General features: G+C 49.0%; 8 protein-coding genes across 8 annotated transcripts; 2 read left to right on the top strand and 6 right to left on the bottom strand.

The window, feature by feature from the left end:
* Window positions 1-1741: 1741 nt before the first annotated feature.
* N7496_001108 (putative LPXTG-motif cell wall anchor domain protein) lies at window positions 1742-4366 on the top strand (the record flags this gene model as incomplete). Its single annotated transcript, XM_056694039.1, has 1 exon — window positions 1742-4366. The coding sequence occupies one exon, from the start codon at window positions 1742-1744 to the stop codon at window positions 4364-4366; it is 2625 nt and encodes an 874-aa protein (XP_056560768.1).
* An 849-nt stretch (window positions 4367-5215) lies between these two features.
* On the bottom strand, window positions 5216-5633 carry N7496_001107 (uncharacterized protein; the record flags this gene model as incomplete). The annotated part of the gene is made up of 2 exons (XM_056694038.1): window positions 5216-5493; window positions 5558-5633. The coding sequence occupies 2 exons, from the start codon at window positions 5631-5633 to the stop codon at window positions 5216-5218; spliced, it is 354 nt and encodes a 117-aa protein (XP_056560767.1).
* Window positions 5634-5906: 273 nt separating this feature from the next.
* N7496_001106 (Zn(II)2Cys6 transcription factor) lies at window positions 5907-7946 on the bottom strand (the record flags this gene model as incomplete). Its single annotated transcript, XM_056694037.1, has 3 exons — window positions 5907-6953; window positions 7259-7842; window positions 7901-7946. The coding sequence occupies 3 exons, from the start codon at window positions 7944-7946 to the stop codon at window positions 5907-5909; spliced, it is 1677 nt and encodes a 558-aa protein (XP_056560766.1).
* Window positions 7947-8537: 591 nt separating this feature from the next.
* N7496_001105 (2-oxoglutarate dehydrogenase family protein) lies at window positions 8538-11668 on the bottom strand (the record flags this gene model as incomplete). Its single annotated transcript, XM_056694036.1, has 3 exons — window positions 8538-9055; window positions 9115-11497; window positions 11552-11668. The coding sequence occupies 3 exons, from the start codon at window positions 11666-11668 to the stop codon at window positions 8538-8540; spliced, it is 3018 nt and encodes a 1005-aa protein (XP_056560765.1).
* Window positions 11669-12214: 546 nt separating this feature from the next.
* On the bottom strand, window positions 12215-14924 carry N7496_001104 (ankyrin repeat domain-containing protein; the record flags this gene model as incomplete). The annotated part of the gene is made up of 7 exons (XM_056694035.1): window positions 12215-12576; window positions 12634-13232; window positions 13847-13965; window positions 14030-14184; window positions 14236-14334; window positions 14387-14722; window positions 14798-14924. The coding sequence occupies 7 exons, from the start codon at window positions 14922-14924 to the stop codon at window positions 12215-12217; spliced, it is 1797 nt and encodes a 598-aa protein (XP_056560764.1).
* Window positions 14925-16082: 1158 nt separating this feature from the next.
* N7496_001103 (uncharacterized protein) lies at window positions 16083-21138 on the bottom strand (the record flags this gene model as incomplete). The annotated part of the gene is made up of 9 exons (XM_056694034.1): window positions 16083-16560; window positions 16621-17084; window positions 17153-18085; window positions 18142-18514; window positions 18574-19169; window positions 19229-19472; window positions 19521-19864; window positions 19922-20513; window positions 20576-21138. The coding sequence occupies 9 exons, from the start codon at window positions 21136-21138 to the stop codon at window positions 16083-16085; spliced, it is 4587 nt and encodes a 1528-aa protein (XP_056560763.1).
* A 548-nt stretch (window positions 21139-21686) lies between these two features.
* N7496_001102 (fungal specific transcription factor domain-containing protein) lies at window positions 21687-24244 on the top strand (the record flags this gene model as incomplete). Its single annotated transcript, XM_056694033.1, has 9 exons — window positions 21687-21770; window positions 21830-21896; window positions 21956-22116; window positions 22174-22414; window positions 22482-22747; window positions 22814-22828; window positions 22880-23065; window positions 23115-23587; window positions 23656-24244. The coding sequence occupies 9 exons, from the start codon at window positions 21687-21689 to the stop codon at window positions 24242-24244; spliced, it is 2082 nt and encodes a 693-aa protein (XP_056560762.1).
* Window positions 24245-25318: 1074 nt separating this feature from the next.
* N7496_001101 (KH domain-containing protein) lies at window positions 25319-26586 on the bottom strand (the record flags this gene model as incomplete). Its single annotated transcript, XM_056694032.1, has 2 exons — window positions 25319-26034; window positions 26190-26586. The coding sequence occupies 2 exons, from the start codon at window positions 26584-26586 to the stop codon at window positions 25319-25321; spliced, it is 1113 nt and encodes a 370-aa protein (XP_056560761.1).
* Window positions 26587-27363: the final 777 nt, after the last annotated feature.

The raw sequence follows: 27363 nt of genomic DNA, 5'->3' as shown, positions 1-27363 counted from the left end.
TCCATCGGACTTCGTGTTGGATACGAGAGGGACAGCTCGTTTACCTAACACCATAGCTGAGTGCTTCAGCTACAGTGCTGTGCATAACCGATGAGAAACGGTTGCAGAGTGCTTACCTCATCGTTGATATCAGGCTTTTCGCTGGCTGAAAACCGCTACTGACAGAAGTATATTGCTGAACCGGTGGTTTGCGACAGGATAGATGATCTTGTACAACTCCGATGATTCGACGAGCGTTTCTAAATGCTAAAAAAAGGAATTTATGTTGTCTTATTTGGACACGAGAGATGTAACATCATCAGAGTCGAAATGGACTTGTGCATCACTTCCGTCCGTAAACATATTGTACACATCCACTCGGGAGATGAGCTACGACGAGATCACGGATGGCGACTATGTTAGTATCTTCCTGACCAGAGGGATACTAGACTCCAAACTGATTGACCATGTGAACATCTAGCCAATGAGCACAATTAAACTGTCGCGTGACAGGTGATCCCTTCATGCCTAGATTGTCTCTCCATCTCCAGTCTCCATATTTGACTCCATACTATGGGCCTGAGAGCTGTCTCAACTTGACGTGAACCACGTGGAAATTATATCCACAACCTTGGAAGACCACTCAAATAAATTAAAGAGAATCATAATTACTACCCAATACGGAGCACTTGTACATAGTGATCAAATATTATTGTCGATTTCATAACCAATATCCACTGTACTTCAGAATCACGGGAGATCCTGCCATGTGGATTTCGGGCCCGAGTCCGTGGCTCCTCTTAGAGGCGAACCATGGTTAGTGTCTTTTTGTTTGTTGCTGCGAGACTGGACTGGTGGACACGACTATGAAACAGTCTTCTCTACAGTGTTGATTTTTGTTGAGGAAATTTTTTTCTTCAAGATTTTAATGGTCTTAACTCCGTGGAGGTGGATGGAAGACTGCCGGTTGAAAAGTAGCTGTGGCCTCAACGGTGTTAGTGTACTGTTTACTTGGGCCCTGATGGGAGCAGGATATGCTTCTCATTGGACCGAGAGTTTCAGCATAAGGAGCTCTATTTTCCCTAGTGCTTGGCTTGAGAAGACTGCTTAAAGCAAACCCTAGTTAAGGGTTTGGAATGACATTCTCTTACATAAGTTGATAATGAAGACGGGTAACTACTATGAAAGGTATATGGGCTATCTAGAAAGATATCGAGCACTTTGTAGTATTCAAGACAGATAATCAAGAACTCGGTTAGAAAACTCTTCCAAAAGAAAACACACAAATCTATCTAGCTAGACCTATTTAATGTGCTAAACAATGGCCAGTACTATTGTAGTATGATCAAGTTGTTAGTATCAAGCCCAAGCCATCTCCCACAACAGCGCCGTAATAGCGGGCCTCGTCCACATCCTAATTTCCCAGCCACATGGATCTCATTGCTCGGTAAACAAAAAGAAAAAAATCTTCCAGAACCTTCAAGTTGGACACATCAGAAGTTCAGAACTTCATCCTTTATCACACGCGTGCACTTTGACAGATTTGTGTCACCCGCGCAGGATTCCTTGTTTGCAGCTGCAGTGATCCAGTGCCGGGTGATCCACGATGCATACTCCCCAGTAGCTTTTCCCCAGACCATCTCATACTTTCGTGAAAAGCAGCGGTGACCCGCGTCATATTTTCCCCCCTCAGCACAGTTGCACCTTGCAGACTGATCCTTTCCCAAATAAGGATTGTCCAAGTTCATCTTGGAGGCCTCCAATGATGGCACTGACTTGGACCAGCACCAGCACCAGCACCAACGGCCCGTCGCTTCATCACACCAGCTTCGAACCTTGGGCGGGCCCCACTGGCATGACGGCCACTACCACTGGTGAAACGCCAGTTCCCGACTCCCTCGACTCTCTGACCCCCAAGCGCTCCTCCTTATTGCACCGGTCGCACCAGTCCCGACGATCCGTTCCAAGCTTTCACCTTCCCAGCCTCCAGACTACCACTCTCACAGCTTCAGCTTCCGCTTCGGCTTTGGCGTTATCGTCAACTTCCTCCAAATCATCATCTAACCGCAATTCCGCTCCCGTGGTGACATTCTCGCCCAACGTCTTATCGGGTCCTAATGCCGGGCGACCTCAGCAAGACTCCCTCTCCCCCGTGCTTCGCCCTGATGTGAAGCGCACCATGCCATCGAGCGTGGCATATTCCGAAACGAGGACCCTGGCGAGCGGTCATAGTCGCGCCTTAAACGGTGCTTATCGATTAGAGCCCGACAAGATCAACAACAACGCCTCGGAGATCGATGACAGCCGCCCCAAAAACGAAGATGTCTTTCTGAACATCGCAAGAACTGATTCAGGTCGTCGCGACTCCCTTGGTCGGTCGGATTTTAGACGAGTGAGTGGCCTTGCTAGACTCAGAGGAGGTCGTGCTTCGCGTGTCGTGAACCATCGCACCGTCCCGACCCTTTCTCCCGCGACTAGGAAGATGACTGACGGAAGAGGGGATGAGAGTAAACAGTCGCGACTAGGATATTCTACTCAAAGCCTTCGGTCGCCAACTACGCGAGCCGAGCCTGAACAAACCCCTTCCCCCGACCAGCGGTTTAGCAATGCCGACAGCCCCTTGCTTTCGCAAAAGGGTTCGCCCACAGTCCCCCTGGGCTCGGTCAACCACTCCCCATCCGCTTCTGCCCACCCTCTCGACGACCCAGCCCGCTTCCGCTACTCGAGCCTGACCACCGGCTCACGATCAGTTATTGGCGCTCCGCGCAGCAGACTTAGTCGAACGAGCCCAGAGACGTCCCCACGTTCACCACCGGTCAACGGTGAGCGACGGCCATCCATCCACGAACCGCGCCTACGGCATTCTACCCTATCTACAATTCGAAGTAGCCGCCAACCATCCACTTCCGAGGCCACGGAGCGTGCACGGGGAGAAACCGACAAGGCCCGCGACGGGACCGAATCTACTCTGTCGACTAACGCCCCTTCTACTGTCTGGGACGAACTAGACGATCTCAAGTCTCGAATCCGCAAGCTGGAGCTCACCGGCAAATTACCTCCATCCTCACAGGAAGCGATCTCTGGCGCCGCTCAGGAACGGCCGCGAACTGCAGCAACTACCGTGACTGCATTGTCGACTTCACCAAAGCACCACCGCAAAGTCAGCGTGCCCTCGGCAGACGCTGACTATGCGGCACAGAGCCAAGTTCACCCACTGTTGCAGTCGGCACTGGCAAAAGCCAAAGATGTACTGACTAGTGACGTGTACACGGCGCTGGAAGCGACGATCAAAGATGCCTTGACCCTGTCCACCATGTTGGGCGTCAATACAGCTCCGTCGGGCACGGTCTCCGTCGTGAATGGAGGGTACAGTTCGTCCGAGAGGCACGCCCGCCGCAAAGCGGACAGCGTGTGCCGCAGCCTGACCGAGCTGTGTCTGGCTCTGACGGACAAGCAGTTGCAAAGGAATCGATCGCGTTCGACAAGCCACGTTCCGGGAACGCAACCTCAGCGGACGAATGGCGGCGAGAGTGAATCCTTGGGGCCGGGACCATCCTATCAACGGGCTTCCAGCCATGAACCGGAGGGTCTTGAGCGGCGTCCAAGCACGAGCAGCCGCATGTCCAGTCGCTTAGAAGCACGCAGACTGTCTTTGATTAACCCCGTTACGGCAACTGCTGCAGATAACAAGTTACCCCAGTCGCCAAGCGTTGCTCCTCCACCAAGTCGTCTCCATCGCATGTCGGCCTCTCTTCGCAGTCGCAGGCCACCAACCGATGAAGAGACTCCGGAGACAGCGACTCCATTCAATCGGTCTCTTTCTAGGGCCATGACAGAGGTGGCGACACCGAGCCCCGCGCAGAGTGTATCCCCACGACAGCGTTTGTCTCATAGCGGCTCGATATCTCGCTCAATCCCGAATGTTCAGCAGCAAGAACAGCATGATCAGGGATTGGGTGTCTCGCCTCGCACCTCGCAGTACCAGCAAAACCCTGCCCCCTCTCAAACACCCCAAGCTCAACCTCGAACCCCGACTACCTTATCTCAATCAAGTATCCCGTTCCGCCGCAGTTATATGGCACCGGCTGTATACTCCCCTGCGACATCCCGCTCCAACATTCAGGCTGGATCCCGCCGGTATGGCCTCTCGCCCAGCTTCTCCAGCACCACACCAGGCCCTGTCGCCGAAGAGAGCCCTCGATCCTCTCAGCTAGGCCCGCCCCAAACCCGCATCAGCGTGCCTTCGGGAAAATCCGCTACCAGCTATACCCCCATTCAGCAACCTCGCCTCCGTACCAACAGCTTAGGCACACGGAAATTCGGCCTTAGACGCCGCTCTGCTGCCACCCCCGACGACACCTTCAACTTGGATGACAGTATCGACTAAGCGAGTTCATCACCTCTTTTTGCCGCATATTGTGTCATGTCATTTTTTTTCCTGCTCTGCATTGTGTTGAAACGACATCATGCATACCTACTATTGTTAGGAATTCGGTCACGCCTCCTTGATATCATATGTTCACGCAGCGTCCTCGCATTGATCTTATTTATGGAGATTTGTCTTCTTCTCGGCGTTCCTCTATCGCGTCCTTTAGACGCTTGTGCATGCATCCTGACTGAGTCTGGAGTCCTCGTCTGTTTGTCGCATTGTCCAGCCCAGCTCAGTTTCATCCCTTCACCATCCTCAACGAATACGTGGCACCTCGACGCCTTCGACCTCGATGCACTGTCAAACTCTTGTTCTTTCTGCGTTTTATCCGAAGCCCCTACTCGGAGAGTCAGGGACATTCTGGGCAAAACAAATGTTTTGTTTCTATCACATCCAATTTTTTCCCTTCACCATCTGTCATTTCCGAAACTATTCGACCACCGGGCCTGGGACTGGGCACTTCAGAATCTGGCCTACCACGTCCATTGATTGTACAAAACAACCATCATAACCATCAACCATCATAACCGGCGTCGGTGTTTCAGTCCCCTTTCAACTTCTCTGTACATGTTGCCCTGGACTACTTGTTCTTACATTCCCATTGCGCTGCGAAGCCACGCCATTTTTTTTTTCGTGTCCCTCGTGCTTCTTGACTTTGACCCCGCGCGGGCTTGTTTCTTCACGCTTATATGGAACGGATTTTGATTTACGAATTGAACGAGACTTTTACTTTCACATTTAACTTGCCCTCCTTATTCTTCTAATCCCTAGTTTAAATCCTGTAAATCATCCTTGTCGTAGATGACCTCACAGTTTGCTCGGAAGCCTGGCTCCGCACTTCCACGCAACCCCATGCGATTCCGTCGAGAAGGTAATTGTACTCCCGCGGGGAAAGAAGAATGTATCCCCTGCCTTCACAGTGGCTGTCTGCCCACTCTTATCTCTGAATGTCATCTCGCCCTCAATAACAACTCCAACCTCGTCATAGTCGTATTTCGGGGGCGTAGACTCGGGGCCTTTTTCGATGCGGAACCATGAGCCGGTGATGGGATTTGAAGTGTTGTTTTGTGTGCCTAGGTAGTCCGCTGAAGGGTCTTTTGGTTAGAATGCTGCTTTCTGGAGCGTCAAGGTTGGGGTGCGTGGTCTTACCGAAGTAAATGTTGGGTATGCCGCCGAAGTTGGGGATTTTGAATAGTTCTGCTTTGTCTTTGATTTGGAAGACCATCTTGGATTTTGGAGGTTGATCCGTATGTGTATAGATCCCCGGGAAATCTTGTGCTTTTACTGTTCTCATATATGGGACTGGTGGTATTTGTATGTAGGGCTATAGACAAGACTGGAATCTGAGCCAATCGCATTCCTGCTTCGCACTACTTTTCCGAAAAGGGAAATGTTTGTTGACCTCATCAGATAGAAAGCTAACTACGCAACGGCAACCCTAGTAAGGAACAAAGGTCATATAATAACTAAAGACTCTCATAATCTCCCTGGCTGAACATCACCCAAAAATAGTCTCCAACCGTTCATCAGCCATCACATCTGTCCAATGAACAAATTCCCCTACCGAGTCTGGCTCATTCGCAAAGACTTGAACATCAGCCCTAAACCAAGTCTTCTCAATAACCTCCAATGCTCGAGCAACACCACCCAAGCCAACATAATTGTGAATGATATTCATTCTCTCTCGTACAAATTCCCGCCAGCGCGCGTGAGCATCGTTCTGAATGAATATCGACATTAGCTCACTGCAGAGACTACCCCGGGTTGACCCGTGAGAGAGCTCTGGTCGATCTGCCTCCGTGGGTTGCAATGCACTGCCAGCAGTAATCATGGGAAGACATAGCAAGGCGTTCACTCCTGAGGTCTCGGGGATAGTTGATATGATAGTAAGAATACCAATTGCGAGAGCGATGGTCCTCGATTGGAATGAGATCGAGTCGAAGACGTTAGCCTCATCTGAAGATGGCTTCTGCAAAAGCTCTGGGAAGACTCGGTAAATTTCGAGTAAAGCTGTCAACCTGTATACTTGCGCCATTTTCTGCAAATGGCTCACAGGAGTAAGAGCATCCCCCGTGTCTTCTATCCTGTCGATTGAAGGGGTCTTGTAACCCAGAAGGGCAGTCTCAACGTCACATGCTTGGGCCAGGAGGTCCTCATGAAGTTTTTCATGAACCCCGGTGGTGGAATTTGAGACGCTCAATTTTCTGATGATAGACCGCTGTCTGCCAAGTGCTCCTGCTTGAGCGAGATAGACGAAAACAGGTGTCGATATGCCTGTCCAAGGATTGGACTGGATTTTCTTTGCCCCAGTCTGATCACAGATTGGCGTCAGGTAAGAAATAGATTGTACAGGTTGATCCATTACAAACGATGCCATCGCCTCCCAATATGCCATAGTGCCATTCAGGAAAGTTTTGACGTGGGATAGTTTGTGTTGGTCCGCAGCTGTGTCAACCGAGTTGTTCGCTCTAATGAGCCATTTCTTGTAAAGTCCTCGTGCCCCGTGAAGATGTGTGATACCCAGAACGGATGGATTGTGCCAGCCCTAATCCTCTGTTAGTTAAAATGTCATTTAAGACCTTCCAATCGGAATCATACATCAGTCATGCCCAATAATATGCACGCTAGGAGCGCTCGAGAGATACCTTCAAAAGAAGAATAGGACTTCAAGCTGGAATGTACGCCAACACTGAGTATTTCAGTACCTAGCTTTGATGCAGCCTTTGCCCTATGCTCTAAAGCAATGGGTAGCAAATCGCTTTGTTGCTTGGCAACTAAGTGCGAAGCCGACATGGACAGTATGCAATGATACAATGGCGGACAAGAGTGCATCGATTCAGCGACCCATACCCGAAAGGGATTTTTGGATGAGTCGAAACAACAATTGATGCGGCAGATACTCGAAAAGTAGTGACGGGAGAGCCGTGTACTCTGGTCTTCAGCGATTTGTGGTGACGGAATCAGCAAATCATCCCAAAGGGTCGTATCTAGGGCTTGGCTCTGTGAGATGGTATCGTAAAAGAACTCGTCGATGCTAGGCCTTGAGAAAATCAGGGGCCCCAGAAGCTTATCTGGGTCCAGAGTGAAGTCATCCTCCATGGGAACACCCCCGGTAGTATGTCTTTGATAGTTTGATTCAGAGACATGCCCTCTCTGTGATAAGGATGGGCTCCTAATACAGCTGAGCTTTGTCGAAGTTTTTGATAGATTGTTCTCGGGTTCTTTTGCGTTATTTGTGAGGTCGCGCTCGCTGCTAATGACGTTCGCCGAGCTCTCCTTGGTAGCATCAGCGCTGTTCCACGTCTCATATTTAGATGACCACTTAAGTGGTCGCTCGTATCCGGGGCAGTCGAGTGCCCTGCGCGTGCATTGGTTACAATGTGGCAAAGCCTCATCACACTTGATCTTTCTCTGCTTGCAACGGAGACAGCCACCTAAGTAAAAGAGAGTTAGCCTTATCGTCCGATCTGTGATATGGAATTCGAATCATACTGCGTGTCTTTCGTCGGTTTCGAGGTATCTGCCGAGCTTCGGACATTTTCAGATCGGTCGCGCAGCAAAGCGTATTTGGAGAAAGCCGGTGGTTCCCCGCAATTCCAGAAATTGCGGGGTTCGAACAAGCCTGTCAATCTGGATCACTGGAGTGACTGAAGAAATGTACGAAGAGAAATGCCAAAGTTCTCAATGCCAGGGGTGATAGAAAGACTGACGAGCCAATCTTTACTACAATGTGCTCTGGTGGTCGGCAATGGAAAGGTGAATGCCAATCCAATCGCATCGCGCCGCACTTTTTGACCGAAGTCGGCTTAGCCCGGAGAGCGAACCATAGTAAACACTGAGGACGTCCCTGATAACCAAGACTGAAATTCTACGTACTTGGAAGCCCCTCATGATGCACACAGACTGAAAATCACGTCTATAGAACGTGGACGGGTTCAAAAGCCCTTCCGGATGTCTTTGCAAACAACGCTCAGTGTAGACAGTGTCGCTTCCTAGAATCTCCCAGCTGAGTTGCTTTTCACCTTAGTAGGTTTGAAAGAGTAGTAGAATATTACGAAATCTAGGCAAAACCCGAGCGATATATGTGCTATTAGATTATTTCCCCCAAGATCTAGATTCCATCCACCTCTCACGAATGTTCAAATGCCTCTCGCAGCAATGCCTCCTCCTGTGCGCGATGCTCTTTGGCAAAACCAGTTGCAACACTTGGGGTTGCTTCACGACCAGCGAATCGCAACCGACGGCCCTTGTGCTGATCCATTGTGTCGAAGATAGTCTCCATACGAGTTTTGGCAAATGACCACGGTCCATCATTCAACGATTCCTCCTGACACCAAACAACGTCTGAGGCATTCGGATACTGCTTAAGGTTGTCCCTGGCTTGTCCCCAAGGAAAAGGATGCAGCTGCTCAACTCGGGTGATGGCAGTGTCTGTAATACCATGTGTCTCGCGATACTTGTCCAGTGCAAAGTATACTTGCCCCGAGCAATAGATAACTCGCTTGATCTCGGAAGGCTCCGCAATCGAAGTACCGTGAGCTGGATCCGCAAGGAGAGGCTGGAAGCGGGATTCTCCTATGAAATCCCCAATGTTTGATTCGACTGAGGGATGACGCAGAAGTGATTTCGAGAACAATAGAATTAATGCTATATCAACATATTGTTGTTAGTTTGGGGGTACGAGTAGCCTCAAAGACAGGACTTACGTTTGCGGAAGTCTCGGTGTATCTGCCGGCGTAGCACATGGAACAGATTCGCGGGGGTGGTCATGTAAACCACCTGCATATTAGCATCTTGATGCTGTCTCTCAAGCTGCTGTGCTGTCGGGAAGAACCGGCCATCCTCGCCACACAGTTGCAAGAAGCGTTCCATCCGCGCAGAGGAATGTTCGGGACCTTGTCCATCAAATCCATGAGGCAACGACAACACAAGGCCAGATCTCATGAGCCACTTGTTCTCAGCAGACGAGATAAATTGGTCGATGATACATTGGGCGTTGTTAGCGAAATCTCCAAATTGCGCCTCCCACATCACCAAGGCGTTCGGGTACATGCACGAGTAACCGTAGTCAAATCCCATGACACCATATTCGCTCAATGATGAATTGCCGATCGTGAACTCAGCTTGCTCAGGACTAAGATCATTTAATGGCATGTAAGTTGCGCCGGTGCGTTGGTCATGCAGGTTGGCATGACGCTGGGAGAAAGTTCCTCGTTCCACATCCTGACCAGAAACGCGAACATGATGTCCTTCTAAGCACAGGCTTCCCATCGCCAACGCTTCGGCTGTGGCCCAGTCAATATCATGGCCTTCAAGCAGGCTTTGTTGACGCCTTTGAAGGATCCGTTTCAGGCTCTTATGCACTTGGAAAGGCTCCTCGGGAACGCCCAGTTTTCTAGCCAAGATATTGACAACATCCCGAGTAATCGCTGTTGTCTTTGCAGGAATAATTTCCTGAGCCACTTCAGCCGGTGTTTTCATACCATTCCATGGCGTGGTGAGATACTCGCGGTCCAGTGCCTGTGGATTCTTGCTGTTTTTCAGGCTCTTGGACATCTCTCCCCATACCCTTGTTTCCATCTCATCGACCTCTTCACGAGTCACAACGCCTTCTTGAAGCAGCTTATTGACATAGAGCTCTAATTGAGGGACTTTCTTCTCAATTTGCTCATACATCTTTGGCTGGGTGAAGAAAGGCTGATCCATTTCGTTATGACCATGCTTTCGGTAGCATATCATATCCACCCAGCAGTCCTTGCCAAACTTGGCACGATAATCAGCAGCTAGCTTACCGAGGAATACCACTGCTTCAACGTCATCCGCATTGACATGGAAAATTGGGGCATTGATAGTCTTTGCAATGTCCGAGGCATATGGAGATGCTCGAGCTGATTCTGGATTGGTAGTGAATCCGACCTGATTATTGATTATCAAATGGACAGTTCCACCGGTCTCGTACGCCTTCAGCCCTGAAAGGCCCATGGTCTCATATATCACACCTTGCCCCGAGAATGAAGCGTCCGTGTGACTATTCAAGACCATGGTAGATCTCCGGTCACCCCCATTCTGATGCTGCACAGCTCGGGCCATACCCTGGCCGAGTGTATTCTGAGACTCTAAGTGAGATGGATTGGGCAAAATGGAAACATGTACTTTCTTCCCGGATGGCGTTTCGCGCTCATAGTTCATTCCCAGGTGGTACTTGACATCGCCGGAGATTTGATGACGAGATTTCGAGTCTGCAGAAAATTCGCTGAAGATCAATTCGTTTGGCTTCCGTGTGACATTGCTGAGTACATTGAGCTTTCCACGGTGGCAGGAAGGGAAGATAATTTCTCTGACCCCATTCTCTGCACTTGCATCAATAATGGCTTTCAAGGCTGGAATTTGACTCTCAACTCCCTCGATGCTGAAACGTTTGGCGTTGGGAAATTTCGCGGACATGAATTTTTCGAAAGTAGTGGTCCATATAAGTCGGTCAAGAATCCGCTTCTTTTCTTCTGGGTCAAATTGAAACGGAACAGGCAATTCTAGACGTTCTCGAATCCATTCGCGTTCCTCGCGAGTAGCCACATGAAGGTATTCAGCCCCGATGGATCCGCAGCAGAGCCTCTCGCAGGCCGTGATAACTTCACGGAGAGTCATTGTAGATACATTCTTCGAGATGAAATGCGGAAATAGCTCTGGACCAAGACTGATCTCCGTATCCATGTCGGCTTCCGTCAAACCGTAAAAATCAGGGTTAAGCTCATCAAGGCGTAAGTCTTGCTCGCTCGGGAGATCGAGAGGGTTGGTCTTCGCCTTCTTGTGCCCAAGCTCCTGATATGCTAGCACCAAGCGCTCAGCCTTGAATTGAACTGCTGCCTGGGATGGCACTTTTGACTGTGTCGAGCTTGAAGACAGTGAGATATCCGATGAGAAAGGCACTTGATTGTGTAGAATGACAGGTTCTTTTGTGGGCAAACCACGCTCGATCGCGTGAAAATATTCTTGCCACGAGCTATGAACTGAGGTCGGGTCTTGACGCCATGCAGTATACAGGTGGTCGAGATAGTCTGACGAAGTTGCGAATGAACCGGCAGCATAGAGCTAACTACTATATTAGTTTCATATCGACATGACAATGTGCTGTACTGCTCTTACTCGTTCATGTCGAGGCTGTCGAGCCAATGCTGTCAAGTTGGGACGGGCATATCGTTTTGCGAGATTTCCGGCGAGACCACCTGCCCGTCGCAGGGTATAGGCCTTGGAGGAAAGCATGTTTCAGACGGTGTAGAAGCCTGTACTCTCTAAGTTGGTCTGCCCGTCTTCTGGTTCCAGATATATGCGGACGGGCGGTTATTGGTATTGCTACACCGCGGCTAAAGGTGGCCGGCTCCAGAAACTGGGCCCAATTCGCCAGACACGCAAGAGTTCAATGGACTAATGAATCGGTCGGTGTCACTCAATAATGCCATATAACCGTGGAGTACCCGATGTGTGAGGGGGTCGGGTTGCCCTTCCGACGACACTCACAATAAGCACCGCAAAGAATGAATTCTTTTGTGAAAGGTATAGTCGCTTAAAGAGAATAGGATGGCCAAGTTCATAAAGAACAGCTAAACGGCTGGTAGCTTTTGAGTCAGAAAGGTTGAGATTTCTTGTATATAGAGTAGATAGATCATTTGAGGGGTGGTCGGCGTCACCATCCGCACTTCGGCATCCTGACAAGATGCCGGCCGTTGTACAAAAATCGGATTCGTCTCCGAGATCTTCATATGACCATAATCGCACGGGTCACTAGTCAATGCGAGGTTGCTGGGAGAATCAGACACTTTCTTTTAAATAACTTGATGAGATAAGCTCTGCAATTTTGAGATGACCATTTCTCTCAGCGGCCACTTGAGCAGTCTGGCCCGACTGATCTTGGTAATCGATATTTGCTCCATGTTGAAGGAGGTAGCGAGTAATCTGCTCATTTCCACTTGTTGCAGCTATAATCAGAGCCGATTGCCGGGAAAGATTCAAGTTTATCGAGTCATCCCCGATGTCATCAATGTCTGCACCATGCTTGTGCAGAAACTGGACCGCATCATATCTTTCCGTACGAGCTGATTCTCTCAAAGCCCCAGAGCCCTTGACTAAGGCCCCCCTTTCTACTAGAAAACGAATGCGCTGCATAGCAATGTCTAGCCTTCATGTAAGTTTAAATAATATAGTCGAATGATCGAGCACAGATGACATACCATCGTCAATATCAGCGCGGACCGTCGCTCGTAAAGGGCTTTGCTCTGGGAAGTTTTCATTGATGTCTGCCCCGAGGCCAAGCAGATAATCAATGTAATGAAGATTTCCGCGCAGAAGTGCGACTTTAATCTGCGTATTACCCAGCTGACTGCCTCGACGGCCATTTGGTTCTCCTCTGGCGAAAAATCCCGGTTCCCGTTGACGAATTGCCTCTGCTAGTCCCAGAGAGCCTTCTCGAGCTGCTGATTTCAGTGTATCCCATGGAATCTGAACGTTTTGCTGCTTCATAAATTCATCCCACAGATACTCGAACACCTCGACTTGTCCAGCCTCTGAGGCGGCGTTCAGCAAACGATTAAGGAGAAGGATGTAAGGGATGGCTTGCTGTGTCCCTGAATCAGCAGTATGAAGTTGAACCTGTCCGTCTTTCAAGACTTCAGGGAGACCTTTGGTAAAGAATTCCTCGATATCCTGGAGGTTTCCTTGAGAGCACCATGATGTGAGGGTTGCCAGCTCCGACATCGCGAGGAGGCTGGGGAAGCGAGCCTTTCTGTTCGCCTTAGAATCGCTGGTTGTTGACTTGAAGCTGGGTCCGAGACTAGACTGGCACACCTGTCCAAACCAAATTCGATTGTATCAGCACCAGACTGAAGCATTGAAGAACATAACCTCAATTTTGCGCGTGGTGATGCCAATTATGTTTTAGAGAGAAACGGAAGAGGGGCAGACAAGCTAGGAAGATACGCCACCTTGACTGCCCAACAGCGGTGGTGAAGCAGTATTACTTCAACCGGTCTCTGACAATGTCACTTGCAGTCAAGTGGCAACACTTGGCAACGAAAGTTAACACATGGGTCTGCTTACTACAACTCCTGGACATGTTTTTGGCCCGTAAGCTCGACATCAAGTCAGATGTGGGTCTCTCCCCTGAATGGGACGGCGTCTCACCATGGACCATGACACTCAAGACTTATTGGTTATTGCTTCTCGTCAATTTGCTTACTTCAGAAAATTAAGCTAACTAACGAGTGCGTAAAAAGTACTCGCTGACATATTATACAGCTCCATAGAGTTATATGACAGATTGCTTGAAATCTTGAGGACCATTTACAGTAGTTGCGTCCGGCCCCCTATACATTACTATCCCCTGTAGGGATGATAAATTGTAATCTCCCACACCCTTATTATATGCAAAGCTTATTTTCTGTTTACCAGCCCCCATCAACCATGCCAGACCGTTTCATGGGAGACCGGTTAGCACTAGCTGGAAGCGTAATGGGCACAGCATCCATGGCAAGATCAGAAAGATAATTCCGAGGATATTGAGTATCCTAAATATAAACCAGTCAGAAAAGCCGGGCAACACATGCTTTACAACCTTGTCAGTAAACTTACGGTATTCACGTCCCATTCGATGTTAGTGACGAATTTCCTGCCTTGCTTGTAGAAACTGATAATCTGGTTCACGTTTGTGTTTCGCATGAGCATCGGGAGTTCTACGTAGGCCCAGACTTCGCCGACAGTAGCTTCTCCATCATGAGCGGGGTCATCTTGAAAGATCAGCTTTAAAGATGAGGAATTGAGATGTATGTACAACTAACCATCCAGGGGTGTCTGCGAGGCAGGAGAGAAAATAGTTCGGCAACCAGCAGGATTGAGGTAGACATAAGCCTTGCCATTGGTAGCGCCAGCAGCCAAGGCTAAGAGAAAAGATTAGATTGACATCAACATTGGTAGACTTAATTGCCGAACCTTTGCTAGCTCGATAAATTCCTCGCCAGTAGAGGTTATTTTGATTGCTAGTATCAATACCCATCTCGTTCTTGAGGAAGTCGTTATCAAAGACGTCTTTGAAGATCTTGCCGTGATTATTCAGCCGAGTCTCTGATTCGATGAACTCGTAGATATTGTCGTAGTCGTCCTCCGTCATAGTTCCTCCAGTCCAAAAGACACCAACACGATCCTCAGTTTTGACCTTGTTGACATAGTAATCGATAAGATACTTGATGTATGGAACACCGTTTGTGTCTTTGCCGTCCTTCTGGCCATCGCCAGAGGTCATATCTGTCCACGCAACTTGTCCATTATCTATGACATGAACGAAATCAAGTCAGCCAGGGTTTTGATCCTACCAGTAGCAAAGGTTGGGAATTTTCCTCTTACTATAATCATCCGTTCGAGGCAGCAAAGCATTCACATGAGAGCCATGAGGAATTGCACAGATGACAGTGGCCTGTAGACAAAAAGAGATAACAACCGCAGAGAGCGCTTTGCTCAAAGAGAAAAGCATCTTGTCTTCTGATGCGGATTAAGTGATGAATGACATCGAATTGGCAAAGATTCTTACTTCGTGGGAGCAGCCTCTACAATAAATACCGCCATGTGGGCCGTACTATTGGGCAAGAATAAGCAGTACCGAAAGCTTGGGACTACAGGGCACGTTATACTTAGTTCATCTCTACATACTAAGCTGAGAAGTCCGAATCCTTCTTGAAGAACTTTCTGCTAAACATTATTTCCGCCCGAGATTATGCCCGAATTAAGTGGCATCTCGCCCCATTAACCTCGTTTCAAGTGACATTTTATGGCCCCCTCAAGTCTTGTCAAATATTGATTCTAGTTTATATCTTTTGTATCTTGTTATTAATATTCAAAAATATTAACTCGTGCTCCAAAATATGTCTAATTGGGATTGCTCCTGCTCTACTTTCTGTATTATTTCTTGACTAGATTCCAAAATAACTTTGCTGATCATAACATAGAAGATATCCTGAGAGATGATCCTAAAGCTATATAAGGGGATAGTTTAAAAGACCTTTAGAAAGCTCTTTTAAAGGAGTGTTATTTAAAGCGTATTCGGCTAGACCTCTTCTCTGGTCGTGAGATACTTCTGACAGAAGGAACGATATGTTTAGCTCGTCGGGCCGTATTGTTATTTCTTTTTTGGTAAGCAACAAGATCCTCTTTTTTTGAAGGAACACCGGAATAATCCAATAATTTTTAAGAAAGTTCAACTTTAGCATTATATTAACCTCGCTAGCCTCTCTTTCTGAAAATGGCCCCATATTAGCAATGTTCCTCATTAAGGACCAACGTAAGCACTTGTTGGGGGGGGCTCGGGGGCCAAAGAGGTGTCTCGTACAACTTTTTCCTTTTAGTGAACATAAAGAGTTAGTGTCATATATTTGCCACTGATATGGCGATCTTTCTCTGTGCAGGCGGAATGTACGTAGTGAACATTGTTTAGTTGGACAATTTATTTCGTCTTAGATGTGAGTCTGTAGCATGAAGCTGGAACTTCAACAAAATCAATTGTAAGGAGATACGGTCTGGATCTAACTAAACATAGTCTTCTATCCACGCCCCTTTGATCTATGAACAATCTAGCAAAAATTTCACTAATCCTATCGTATCGCCCGACACCCACAACGCAAATCACCACGCTATATTAGTTCTCTCCGGCACTCTTCTTCCGCCACAAAGCATTCAATGCCAAACTGCCCCAACGACCCAGATGTGACATACCAGGGCTGCCCCGAACTCGCACGTACCAGTACAAGAAAAGCGACGCAAACACATTGAAGGCGATGTAAGCCCAGATCAGACCCAAATTCCGCCAGCGCTCATCATAGTATGAAGATACAGACGCCAGATAGACATTCGACTGGGCAATCGCGCAATATTCACAGTTGGACGTGGCTTCAGGGTTATACACCGCGCCACCTGCTGTCAGCAAGAATGTTGTCAAATATTCTGCACATGTTTCGCCGCTAGGGGGCTGAACGATGACCGTCTCCAAGCTAGAGCAGTGAACATCAACATTCGCCAGGCCGGTGGAAAGCATGCCGCTGATGAGGTATGTGAGCGGAGAAACCCGATACATGAAGATCCAGAAGCCTGGAAGGCTTGCCGGAGCTGCCATAACGCTAAAAGGTATAGTTAGTATCAGAGTTTCACTCATGTGAGGATTGTAAAAGGTATATTACCCGCAGAAGATCAATGAGAACGCAAATAGCAGCAAGGCTAAAATGGCACCTATCTCGGCGGTTGCAGCACTCGCGACAACCATCATAGTGAAGGTGCTGCAGTGCATCAGGAAGGACCAAATATACATGAACATCAGGCCACTTCTTTCAGTCACTGAATTGGTTGAGGCAGCATTATGGTTCATCCCAATCAAATAGTAAAACGGGAGAAATGTTATCACGGCAGCCAGGGAATTCCATGGAAGCTCCACTGTGATCTGAGCCAATATAAATGTCACCCAAGAGTACACTTTGGATGGTCGTTCGCGAATTTCGTAGAGATCGCGCTGGAGGATGTAATATGGCATGGTCTGGTAGGCAAGGAAAGGAAATATGACGAGTAGCATGAAAATTGCAAACATTTGGTGCTGCAAGCCGAGCTCTGTGATTTTGGTCTGAAGGAAAGACAGCCCGATGAACAAAGACTAGAGTAAGAGGGCAGATAAGTCAGCATTGGCACATCAACTCGATGAAAATACTGCTTTATACTCACAGCGACGAGGCACATAGCCAATTTGGAGTACAGGTAAGAGGGTGTCCGCCAGTACTGCTCAAAGACTCGCTTCGTGCAGAACCAGAACTGCATATGAAAAGGACTCGAATATTGCCGAGCCGAGGTTTCATCATGGCTAGTCTTGGGCATTGGATTTTTCTCCAAGGCATCCAATTCCTGCTGAATTTTGGTATACTCAGTGCTTGAGCGCCAAGTGTCAGCCCAATTACGGGCCTCATTGCTACCCGGGGCAGCACCGATAACATCAAGCATCCACTCGGCGGGATTCTCATCTTCAGTACAGTGACTAGCTCCATGACGTTCAAAATACTCAATCAAGGTCTGCGAGTTTTTGCCGATGTCTCCGAAGTAGACGGTGCGACCACCACTTGCCAATAACAACAAACGATCGAACTGCTGGAAGAGTATTGCGGAAGGCTGATGGATGGTACAGAGAATGGCCTGACCGTGATTGGTGAGCTTCCGTAGCAGTAACAAGATTGACCAAGCACTCTGGCTATCGAGGCCTGACGTTGGTTCGTCCAAAAAGAAAAGTAGATCAGGTTTTGCAGCCAGTTCTACTCCGATGCTCAGTCGTTTTCGCTGCTCGACGTTTAGACCTTCACCAGGAACCCCAACGACGGCATCTGCGTATGGGCTCATGTCAAGAAGGCTAATAATATCCTCCACACTTTGAAGTTTCTCCTCCTCGCTAACAGCCTCAGGCTGTCGAAGAAAGGCGCTAAACTTGAGCGCCTCTCTGACTGTGGTGGTTTCCAGATGAAGATCCTGTTGCTGGACATACCCTATCCGACGTTGGAAAGATTTATCTCGTGGGAGGCCATTTGTCATAACATTGCCGCTCACGACGCCGATGTTGACTCGATTGGCTAAAACATTCAGCAGAGTGGTTTTTCCCGCGCCCGAGGCACCCTAACAGTACTCGTTAGCATGATGAATCGTTATCCAAAACGGGCAACATTTCTTACCATCAAGGCCGTTAGCATACCCGGCTTGACCCAGCCATCAACATGATCAGTTATTCTGCGCACTCCACCTTTGACCGGAATGTCATAGCAAAGGTCCCTCCAGTGCGTAACGTTTCCTTGCTCTGGGGTATTGATGGTCTTTTCATCCGCCTCACTATGCTGCTCCTCTTTTGTAGCCGCAAAAGCCGACGAGAGGTGATTCCGTGGGCCGGCTTCTTCGTCTTCTTTCGGTTGCTCGGCACGAACGGAGTGTTTATGCTTACGCCGAAAGAGGAGAGTCTCGCCCCTGTGGCTATCGGCAGTGATATACTCGGCCGCCAGCAAGTACACAATCATAAAGAAAATGATGTAGCCAACCAGGATCCCAAAGTTGCTGAATGAGAATTTGTTAGCAAGGGCGTCATTTTAAGAATAATGGGTCCTTTATCATACCGCCAGATATGTGAATAGTAGTATCCATAACTCTCCTCGACGTAAATATCCCCAGTGACTCGAGAAGACCCAGAAACGGCCCCTGCTACTGAGCATGTTTGGTGACCTTCAGTGACATTTTGGTATCCAGGTCCTGATGGCACAAAACTTGCACATTCAAAGCTGCGGTGGTGAAACTCGTTGGCAATGATCGACTCGTATGAGTATGCTAGAGGATTGATATAGTTGATCCAGCGCAGCCAGCCCTGCATGTTACGAATTGGGATCACAAAGCCCGTATATACCACAAGACCGATGACAAACAGGGCAGCTGGTGTCAATGCCTCTGCGATTGTTCTTGTGAGCTGACCTATGGTGCGAAATATCATGGACATGGTCATGGTCGAAGCTAAAGCGAAGAGCAAGTAGATAGCTACATGTCCGGATTCGCGTCGTAGATTGGACATGTAATAGAGGGGAATATTGAACGATACAGTCGAAAGAAGTTTCGAAGGAAGATCGCAGATCATGGAAGCAAGAGCTTCCGACAGTGGATGATAGAAGGCGTAAGTTGCATGCTTCTCAACAATTTGCCGCTGGGCGTAAAGAGACAAAATCTGCATCCTTTGTTAGCGACTTCCAAATACCACTTCTGCAACTTATTTGATCAAAATACCTCTAATGAACTGTTGAGGGCATTGAAGAGCAGGGCAAAGAATAACAAAATGCATCGGTTGGTGAGACTGGAGCTATCATCGGACAGCTGGTAGAAGACACTTCCCAGAATAAGAGACATGACGAAATTGCCACCGACTGTGATGGTGAAGAAAGTCATATCACCGCGAATTCGCCGGAATCCTCGGCGAACACATAGCAGGACTTGCAGCGGGACGGAAATGGTGTATGGCGATTTTGGCGTCCTGGATAAAATAAGCAGAATATTCATTGCCGCAAAGAAAGCCACTCACATCCATGAAGCTTTCTCGGCATTTCGAGAATCTTCAAACTGACGGACTCTAGCTCCTCCCACCGGGTTTGCCTTTTCGAAATCTGCAATTTCTTGCATCATCATTTTATTCTGTGCACTCTCCTTCCATGATAGTGCAAACTCATCGGGAGATCGTGGCACTCGCGCCTCGAAGCCAGGCCGCACAATCCTTTCAACGGGGTTTGTCAAGGATGTGAGAAAGTCTGCAGTAGTCTGTCGGTCTGGACAATGATATCCTAAATCTGTGAAATATTCTTTGGCTGTGTGGATCGAGCCAAAGTATATCTGTCGACCTTCGTACAGTACGGTAACTTTGTCGAAAGTCTACCCCTATGGGTCAGCTCTGAATCATGCTAGATTGATAAGAGGGAGCGTCTGTACCTCATAAACCATCTGAGAGGCTTGATACAAAGCCACAATGGTTGTCGTACTTTTGATGTCCACTGCTAGGCGCAAAGTTTGCACAAACTTAAGTGCCGTAGAGCTGTCAAGTCCCCTTGTGCTATTGTCCCAGCATTGAATCGGGCTTTGCGTGAGCACAATCTCGGCAATACTCACTCTTTTGCGCTCTCCGCCACTGACACCCTGAACAAATTCATTGCCCACTTTGGTGTTGAGTGTATGCGAGAGGCCGAATACGGCCATGATGACATCGCGAACGTGTGTTGCATATTCTTCACGAGAGACGCCAGGAAGTCGATTGTTTGGGGTTTTGGCAAGTGCCGCGTACAGGAGTGTCTGGCCGACAGTGAGGTGTGGGAAATGGACATCTGTTTCAGCCTGGTATATCACATCTCCACGAAATTGTTTGCGCATTGCCTCGCGTTGAATGCCTAAGAAATCTTGTAAGTTCATGGTACCAGAGCATTGAAGAAATGTGGCCAAGGGACCTTCGTAGTTGAAGTCTGCCGACGGATCAATCCGGAGCCCTTCCGTCTGTCCTGCAATTGTCTTCAGGAAGGTGGAAACGCCACTATAGGTAACTGAATTTAGTCATCTCCACAAACATCGTCACAACTCATGGGCGCCTCTTACCTGCCTGGCCGGCCCAGTACGAGTAGCATCTCCCCGCTTCTCAATAGACCATTGTGGTTCCGTAATATTTGAATCTTCTCATCTTTGCGATTTATCAGGCCCGCGACAAGGTCTGTGACCTGCAACACAACATTTATGAAGTCCTTCTGGTACCCGGTCGGGCTTCCAAATCCAGATACACTGAGGTTGCGGAAGGATACACCGGCCTTTCGTGGAAGATATTGTTGAGAATCATTTGACATCAATTGAATGACCGTCTCAGCCCAGCGTTTGGGGTCAAACTCGGCCGAGCTGGGATCGAGGGTAGGATCGTCATTGCTTTTGAAAGGGTTGGTGATTGCTCTATCAGATGCGGCGTTTCTCGAGGTGTTAGTCAACTGTCGAGCAAGCCTTGTAATTCTCTGTATGTTCTTTGGTGCAATAGATGCGGAAATTCCCGTTGTATCATTCATGGCTGGTTGTGGCTCATCGGATGATATTGCGAAGCCCGGGAATGATGCTTGATTTCGTTCCCAGGCGATGCTCGAGGCTTCGGACCTAGATGTAGCGATAGTGGAGGACATTGGGAATTAAGTAGATGCAGACGACGAGTTCCATGAATGAGCTAATGAAAATAACTGCCAAACACTAAGGAGACTGGGATGAAACCAACAGATCTGGTGGCGCCGGAGCCTCTTTATACTTCTTGCTTTTCAGCAGCAGCACAACGCCGGGAATAAGGCTCATATCTAAGCCACATTATTTTACCAGTCTTTTCAAAGGAAAATTATTTCACATGCAATCTAGCGAGCGGCGTCCAGTGTGCATCATCCTCTCTTGCAAGATCTACTGACCACCAAATGGTATATGAGTGGGTCTTGAGCAGATTAATATACATCGGCGCCGAAGCTGGTGGAGCCACTAGGCCACAAAACAGATTCGAGCCAATTGGATTGGACGGCTACGCTTCGGCGCCGTTGCTCACCAGGAGGCCTTTTAAACATCGCCTCCGACGCTCCTCTCTCATTACATTTTCCTCCGATTTTATGATCACTAGCTATGTCTCGAGCGCAGCACAAAGCGTGTGATGCGTGCAGGGCTCGGAAGTCTCGATGTAGTAAGTCCCACTTCTATGGGTGCGACATGTCTGGCCCACCCCCTGCTGATGCCGGCGACAGAGCAGGCTGGCACGGCCGATACGTGTGAATTCTGTCTGGTAAGTCTCACTGTTGCTTCAGGGGCAATGATACCGGGAATGACCGTTTGTATGTACAGTCCCGAAATATCCGATGCGCCTTTAGCTACATTAAAAAGCCTCGGAAGCGAAAGCAGAATCATTTAGGTAAGTAACGAGTACCTAAGATGGGCGATTTATATCTGCTGCTAAAGCTGAATGCATAGATGACGTGTCCGTGAGCTCCGGTTCTACACCAGGAGCTGCTATCTTGGCTGATCTACCTTCCCGGGACGAAATCAAGGCGCCTTTGGTGTTGTATATAGACTCTCTGCTGGCTGATCGAGAAGCCTCGCGCATTCGACGGAGTGCCAAGCATCCAGACCAAGTATGGGAGTTCACTTCAAACTTTGACTTATCAAACTGACCGTGTCGACATTCTTAGTTGACTGCTATTCTTGGCCCGAACCCGAACATTTCCTTCTTCCCAGCCAAGAGAGTCCGCTTGATTAGCGAGAGACTTGGTCATGGTCGACTTGAGCAACTGCTCGAGGAGATTAGAGTCATTGTTGCCGCAAAGGTCAAGGCAACCAGCTCAATCCCTCGGCCCAAGCTGTTCCAGGGACATCTGCCAGACAATCCACGCCTAGTTCCTCACCATGAGTCTTTAAAGTCACATATAATCTGTAAGACTTTTCACAGCGGTCTTGTCCTCTTGATTCTTTTGGCTTTACTTATGCTGTTATCTCGCAGTATATTTCGATGCTGTCCATCCTATATATCCTTTTCTCTGTCCCGAAACTTTCAACCGCCGGGTCGCAGCACCAAATCTAGCGCATACCCTCGCCACAGACAAAGCCTGGGCTGCACTTTACTATGCCGTTGTCGCTATCGGCTGTCAGAATAATGAAGGTGGCAGCTTCGAAGCGGGTGTTGGCGAGGCGTGGTCATATTTTGAACGATCACTAGAATGCTTTCAGGACTTGCTCTTCTTTCGTGGTTCCCTCACCGCAGTACAGGTTTGTTGGTCAGCGATTTGATTTCTTTTTCAAGGACTGACTTGTTTATTTACTGGACGATGATAGGCACTCATGGCAATGGTTTGTCCAACTGCCTTCTCGAACGGAAAACCAACTAACCTCATTATTCAGGCGATATTCTCTTCAACTGCATCGGCCTTCCAATTCGAGCCCCTTATGCTGTCAGAAGCCGCAATCATGGCGCAAGGGCTTGGTTATAATCGGGGTAACGGTCTGCACGAAAGCGCACATAGACGAACATTCTGGGTGTTATACTTCATGGAGAAGGTCTCCTGCTTCATAACAGGAAAGATTTCGGTATGTATCACGATCTATCATTACTTCTTTGCTAATCGAAAGCATCTAGGTCTTCCAAGACTCGAACATCAGCTGCGCCATTCCCGACTTCAAAGACTCGACTTTTGATGACTACGATTGGTTTTTCAGCTTCCTGCGCTACGCACGACTGGTGTCCAAAATGTACGACGGCCTATTTACGGTTAGCTCTGCAAACCAACCCACAGCCTTATTCAACGAAACTGTACAGAATCTTCTATCCGAGTTAGAAGCTTGGCGGCTCTCTGCACCTGAGCGCTTTCGCGCCGGAGAGCCACTGAAGCCACGTCTTCTGCGCGAACCACTTGCCCAAACAGTGGCGCTGATGACACAGTATCTCTATCTGAATGCGCTACTTACTCTTTCCTGGACTCTTCTACATTTCGGTGCTGTCAAACTGGGAACAACACAACAGCTTCAGATGAAGCGTGAACTGATGCGTACCGCACGGTCTGTTTTAGAATTGACTAAATTCGTTGATGTCGCACCATCCACGCCAATCTGGTAAGTGATCAAGCTTTCGTAAAATGTCCAATCTAAATGTAATCACTCGCTGATCAATTGAGCACCAGGATCCTTGCTGTGATGCCACTATCTTCTCTAATGATTTTATTCGATCTGGTGGTTCATAACCCCGAGCATCCGGAAACCAGCCTCAGCCTTGCACTCCTCGATATCGCGGGTGGTCACTTCAGCCGCTTAGAATTCGCCAGCAAGGGCACTCTTCCCGGGTCCGTAATTGCACAGTTTGCGCATATTGCGCGCCAATACGTTTCCGAGAAACGACACTGCCAGAAGAACAAAACCAACGAACTCAATATCGGAGACTCAAGGTGTGAGGAGCCCCTGGATACCTCTCAAGGAGAAATTAGGATGCAAGAGCAGCAGTCTAGTATAGAGTTGCCTGGGGCTGATCTATCGAGGACGAGGTCGCATCAAGTTGTCGACCTACTGCCCGTCCAGTCCCAAGAGCTTCCTGTACTTGATCCAGTCGTCCCATCGCTTTGGACTCCAACCCCGCTGAATGGGGGCGAGCAGTTATTCATCCCTATGATTGATGACCCCAACTACCATCTTGGGGACCTGGAGCTGCTGGGAATTGACTTGAAGGATTTGTTCGACTATCCCTATGCAATGTTGGGATGGAACCGCGGGACATGAAATGTCCGAGATCTGCATCTATTTTGCAACCAACCCTCGCGAGGGAATCCCGTGTGAAATGAAGGGCTTTTCTAATTTTATAGCTTAGCACGCGGTCAATAGTTATTCACGCGTCTGAACGCTTGCAAGAATACACAGGACACAGCCTCGCTGATTTGAGCTACCACTACATAGATTACAAGACAATCGCAAGTCATACCATAACCTATCCGCTGTAGATAGGAATCTTCTTTTTGGTATTTAGTGTACTCAGAAAATTCCGTGAAGATGTCAGGGACATCGAGATAACTAAGATATCCGTCTGGAAAACAAAGGGATGGCGCACGGAGATAAGATAGAAAAGGCGGGTTGAAGACGAGAATTAGGAGAGCAGAGAAGATAAAAGACGGATTTTTTTTCGAGGTTTGAAGGGTACAATCGAGGGGTAAAGATCAGGGTAAAAGGGTAAAGGTTGGGGACATCGCAATTAGAGCATGGCAAAAGAAAAGGTGAAGCTGGAGAAGCGAGTATCAAGAACAGCGTGAACTGGTCCTGGAGACGGATCGTTGGCGGCGAAAGGGAGACTGGAGGGTTTTGTAAGGAGAAGGTGGAGAACAAGGTAGAGACAGAGGAGGGTGATGACTCGTTAGGGGAAGAGCATGAAGAAACGACCACAGATCGAGCCATTAGGTCAATTTTCCAAGTTGCGATTCGGTTCCACGCATACCAGATCGATGGAACGACGCCTGACCTGATATCTTGGTCGCATGGACCCGTCCATTGCAGTGAAAGTTTGCCTCCTGGGAGATTTGAAGTAACGCATCGGGGAAAGAGAGTACATCAAAGGGGAAGATAGAGGTGGAGATGTGGGGGAATGGGGGGAAACAGGGAATAAGAAAGAAGATGGAAAACACAAAAGATAGAGAAGAAGAAGAAAAAAAAAACTAAAATAAAGGGAAGCTCGCTTGCACATGACCGCCGCAGATCATCACCGACAGTCTGAAGTCGTAAGGTTCAAGGAAAAACACAAAAGAAACCGTGCAAGCGGTCCCGATCCGACTCCCTGCCAACATCCGAAAGAAAAAAAGGACCGATTTACTCCTGGGGCAGCTGGCTGCGGCGAGTCTTCTCGGCTTCGAGGTTCTCATAGAGAAGGTACAGGGCCTTCTCGTTGGCGGAGGCACTACCCATGATGGTGAACATGCGCTCGCCAGTCTCATCGTGAGGGGCCTTGGCGATCGAGATGCGGGCTCCAGAGCTCCGGCGGATCTCAGTGATCTTGCTGCCAGCGCGGCCAATGATGCAACCAACCATGTCGGCGGGAATGCTGATGTTTTGAGTCTGAATTTCATCGCCGTCTTCAGTAACCAGGGGGTAGCCACGAGAACCACCACCGGTACCAGCGTCGGAGTTGGAACGGCGGCTGTAGCCACCATTGTCACTGAAGTCAGCTCCGTTACCAGTGCGGTTGTACTGACGGCTGGTGTAACCATTGCCAGTGCCGGCGGAGTTGTTGTTCTGCTGCTGAACGGGCTGAGAACCGCCCAGAGATGCGCGAACGGCGGGGTTGTAGAGAACAGTGCCGGTGCCACGCTGCCAGTCATCGATCAGGCACTTGCCAATCTCCCAAACCGCCTTCTCAATACCCTCGGGGGTGCCCTGCACCTCAACAATTCGCTCGGTGGACTGAGGAAGCATTTCCTTCTGGGCGACCATGCGGACACCGGACGCATCCTGAATATGCTTAATCTTCAGGCCCTGGCGGCCGATAATGGTTCCCATCTGGTTGTGGGAGATGAGGAGTCGGACGGCTTTAGGAAAGTTAGCACGTGATATGGGTCTCATGCGGGCTGTGGGATTGCGGCTTGACTGATGTGATTGTGGGTTCACACATGCCGATGCAGCCATCTGGGGGGAGATGTGCTGGATTCCTGGGGGAGAGTAGAGGGGCCATTGAACGACTTACGGTGGGTCCCATTGTTGGAGACGACGCCACCCATACCCATCTGCGGAGCACCCTCCAGGAGGCCCTTCGCAACGATCGCGTAGGCGCGAGCAGTGCCTTGGAGAGGGCCGGTCACGGTCAGGACTCGGTCGTGGACACCGGGGACGACCTTGCTAACACCAGCCTTGACGCCAGTCTCGTCGCGCAGGTCTGCGACGTTCTTGCCAGCCTTGCCAATGATAACACCAGCTTCCTTGGATGAGACAATAGCACGCAGAGTCAGCATCGACTGCGCGTACTCTTCCTCTGTCTTGGGAGTGGCGTCCATGGGCTCTTGCTCGCCGATGGTGTCGACGTAGGCATCGGTCATGGGCTCATCGGCCGAAACGGGAGTTTGGTGAACATCGGTAGCCTCCATCTTTTTTGGTTGAACGAAAATCTGAGGGAAACGGTTCGGGGTTGTGGAAGGGATTTTGAGAAGGGAGGGGAGCGCTCGTCGGAAGTCACACGGTCGCGGCGGAGTGGATAGCGGGGAGGTTCACTAGGTGGAATCAGAATCAGTTTCGGCAAAGAAAGTAAAGGAAGCGCTGCGCCTGAGTAGACTTTGCGATCGTAAAAGATACATCCACCAGGCTTTCGCAGAAAGCCCTAGCGACAGGACGTGGATGGGTGGTGACCTACCGAAGAGGGTCCGACAGAAGTGGAGAAATCGTGGGTGGGAGAAGAGGGGAAAGTGACGAGGGGGTGCAGGAAGAAGGAGGTCGAGGAAGAGGGGGGGGGAAGAGAGAAGAAGGAGGAGGAGGGAGGAGATGACGGAAAAGAGACGGGGAAGTGAGAAGGATGAGGAGGCGAGGGAGGGGGGAGTGAGATGGTGAAGGTGATGGAGAGGGACGTCGTGAAAGAGTTGGAAGAGGGAATGTTGTGAGTTAAGCGGAGAGACGCCAGTTGACCCGCCCGCCCTGCACAGTCCTGACGTCGACTTTGCTACCTAGTTTTGCTAACTAGTCTATACTCGAGATACCCTCAAACAACTGACATGAAAGTTTCTTTTTATCGTGAACTATAGATCTTAGATGCTTCTGATTTACACTTCGATTTTCCGATATGTCAGGATCAAGATGTCCTTCAATGCTTGAGTGCATGTGGGCGTACAGAAAGTTCTTAGTCATTCTGCCAAGCATCCATATCCTGCCGT

The sequence above is a fragment of the Penicillium cataractarum genome, assembly GCF_028827025.1.
Source record: "Penicillium cataractarum strain IBT 29864 chromosome Unknown utg000001l, whole genome shotgun sequence".
Lineage (NCBI taxonomy): Eukaryota > Fungi > Ascomycota > Eurotiomycetes > Eurotiales > Aspergillaceae > Penicillium > Penicillium cataractarum.
Note: the sequence above shows the minus strand (reverse complement) of the source record. Positions and strands in the feature narration are given on the sequence as shown.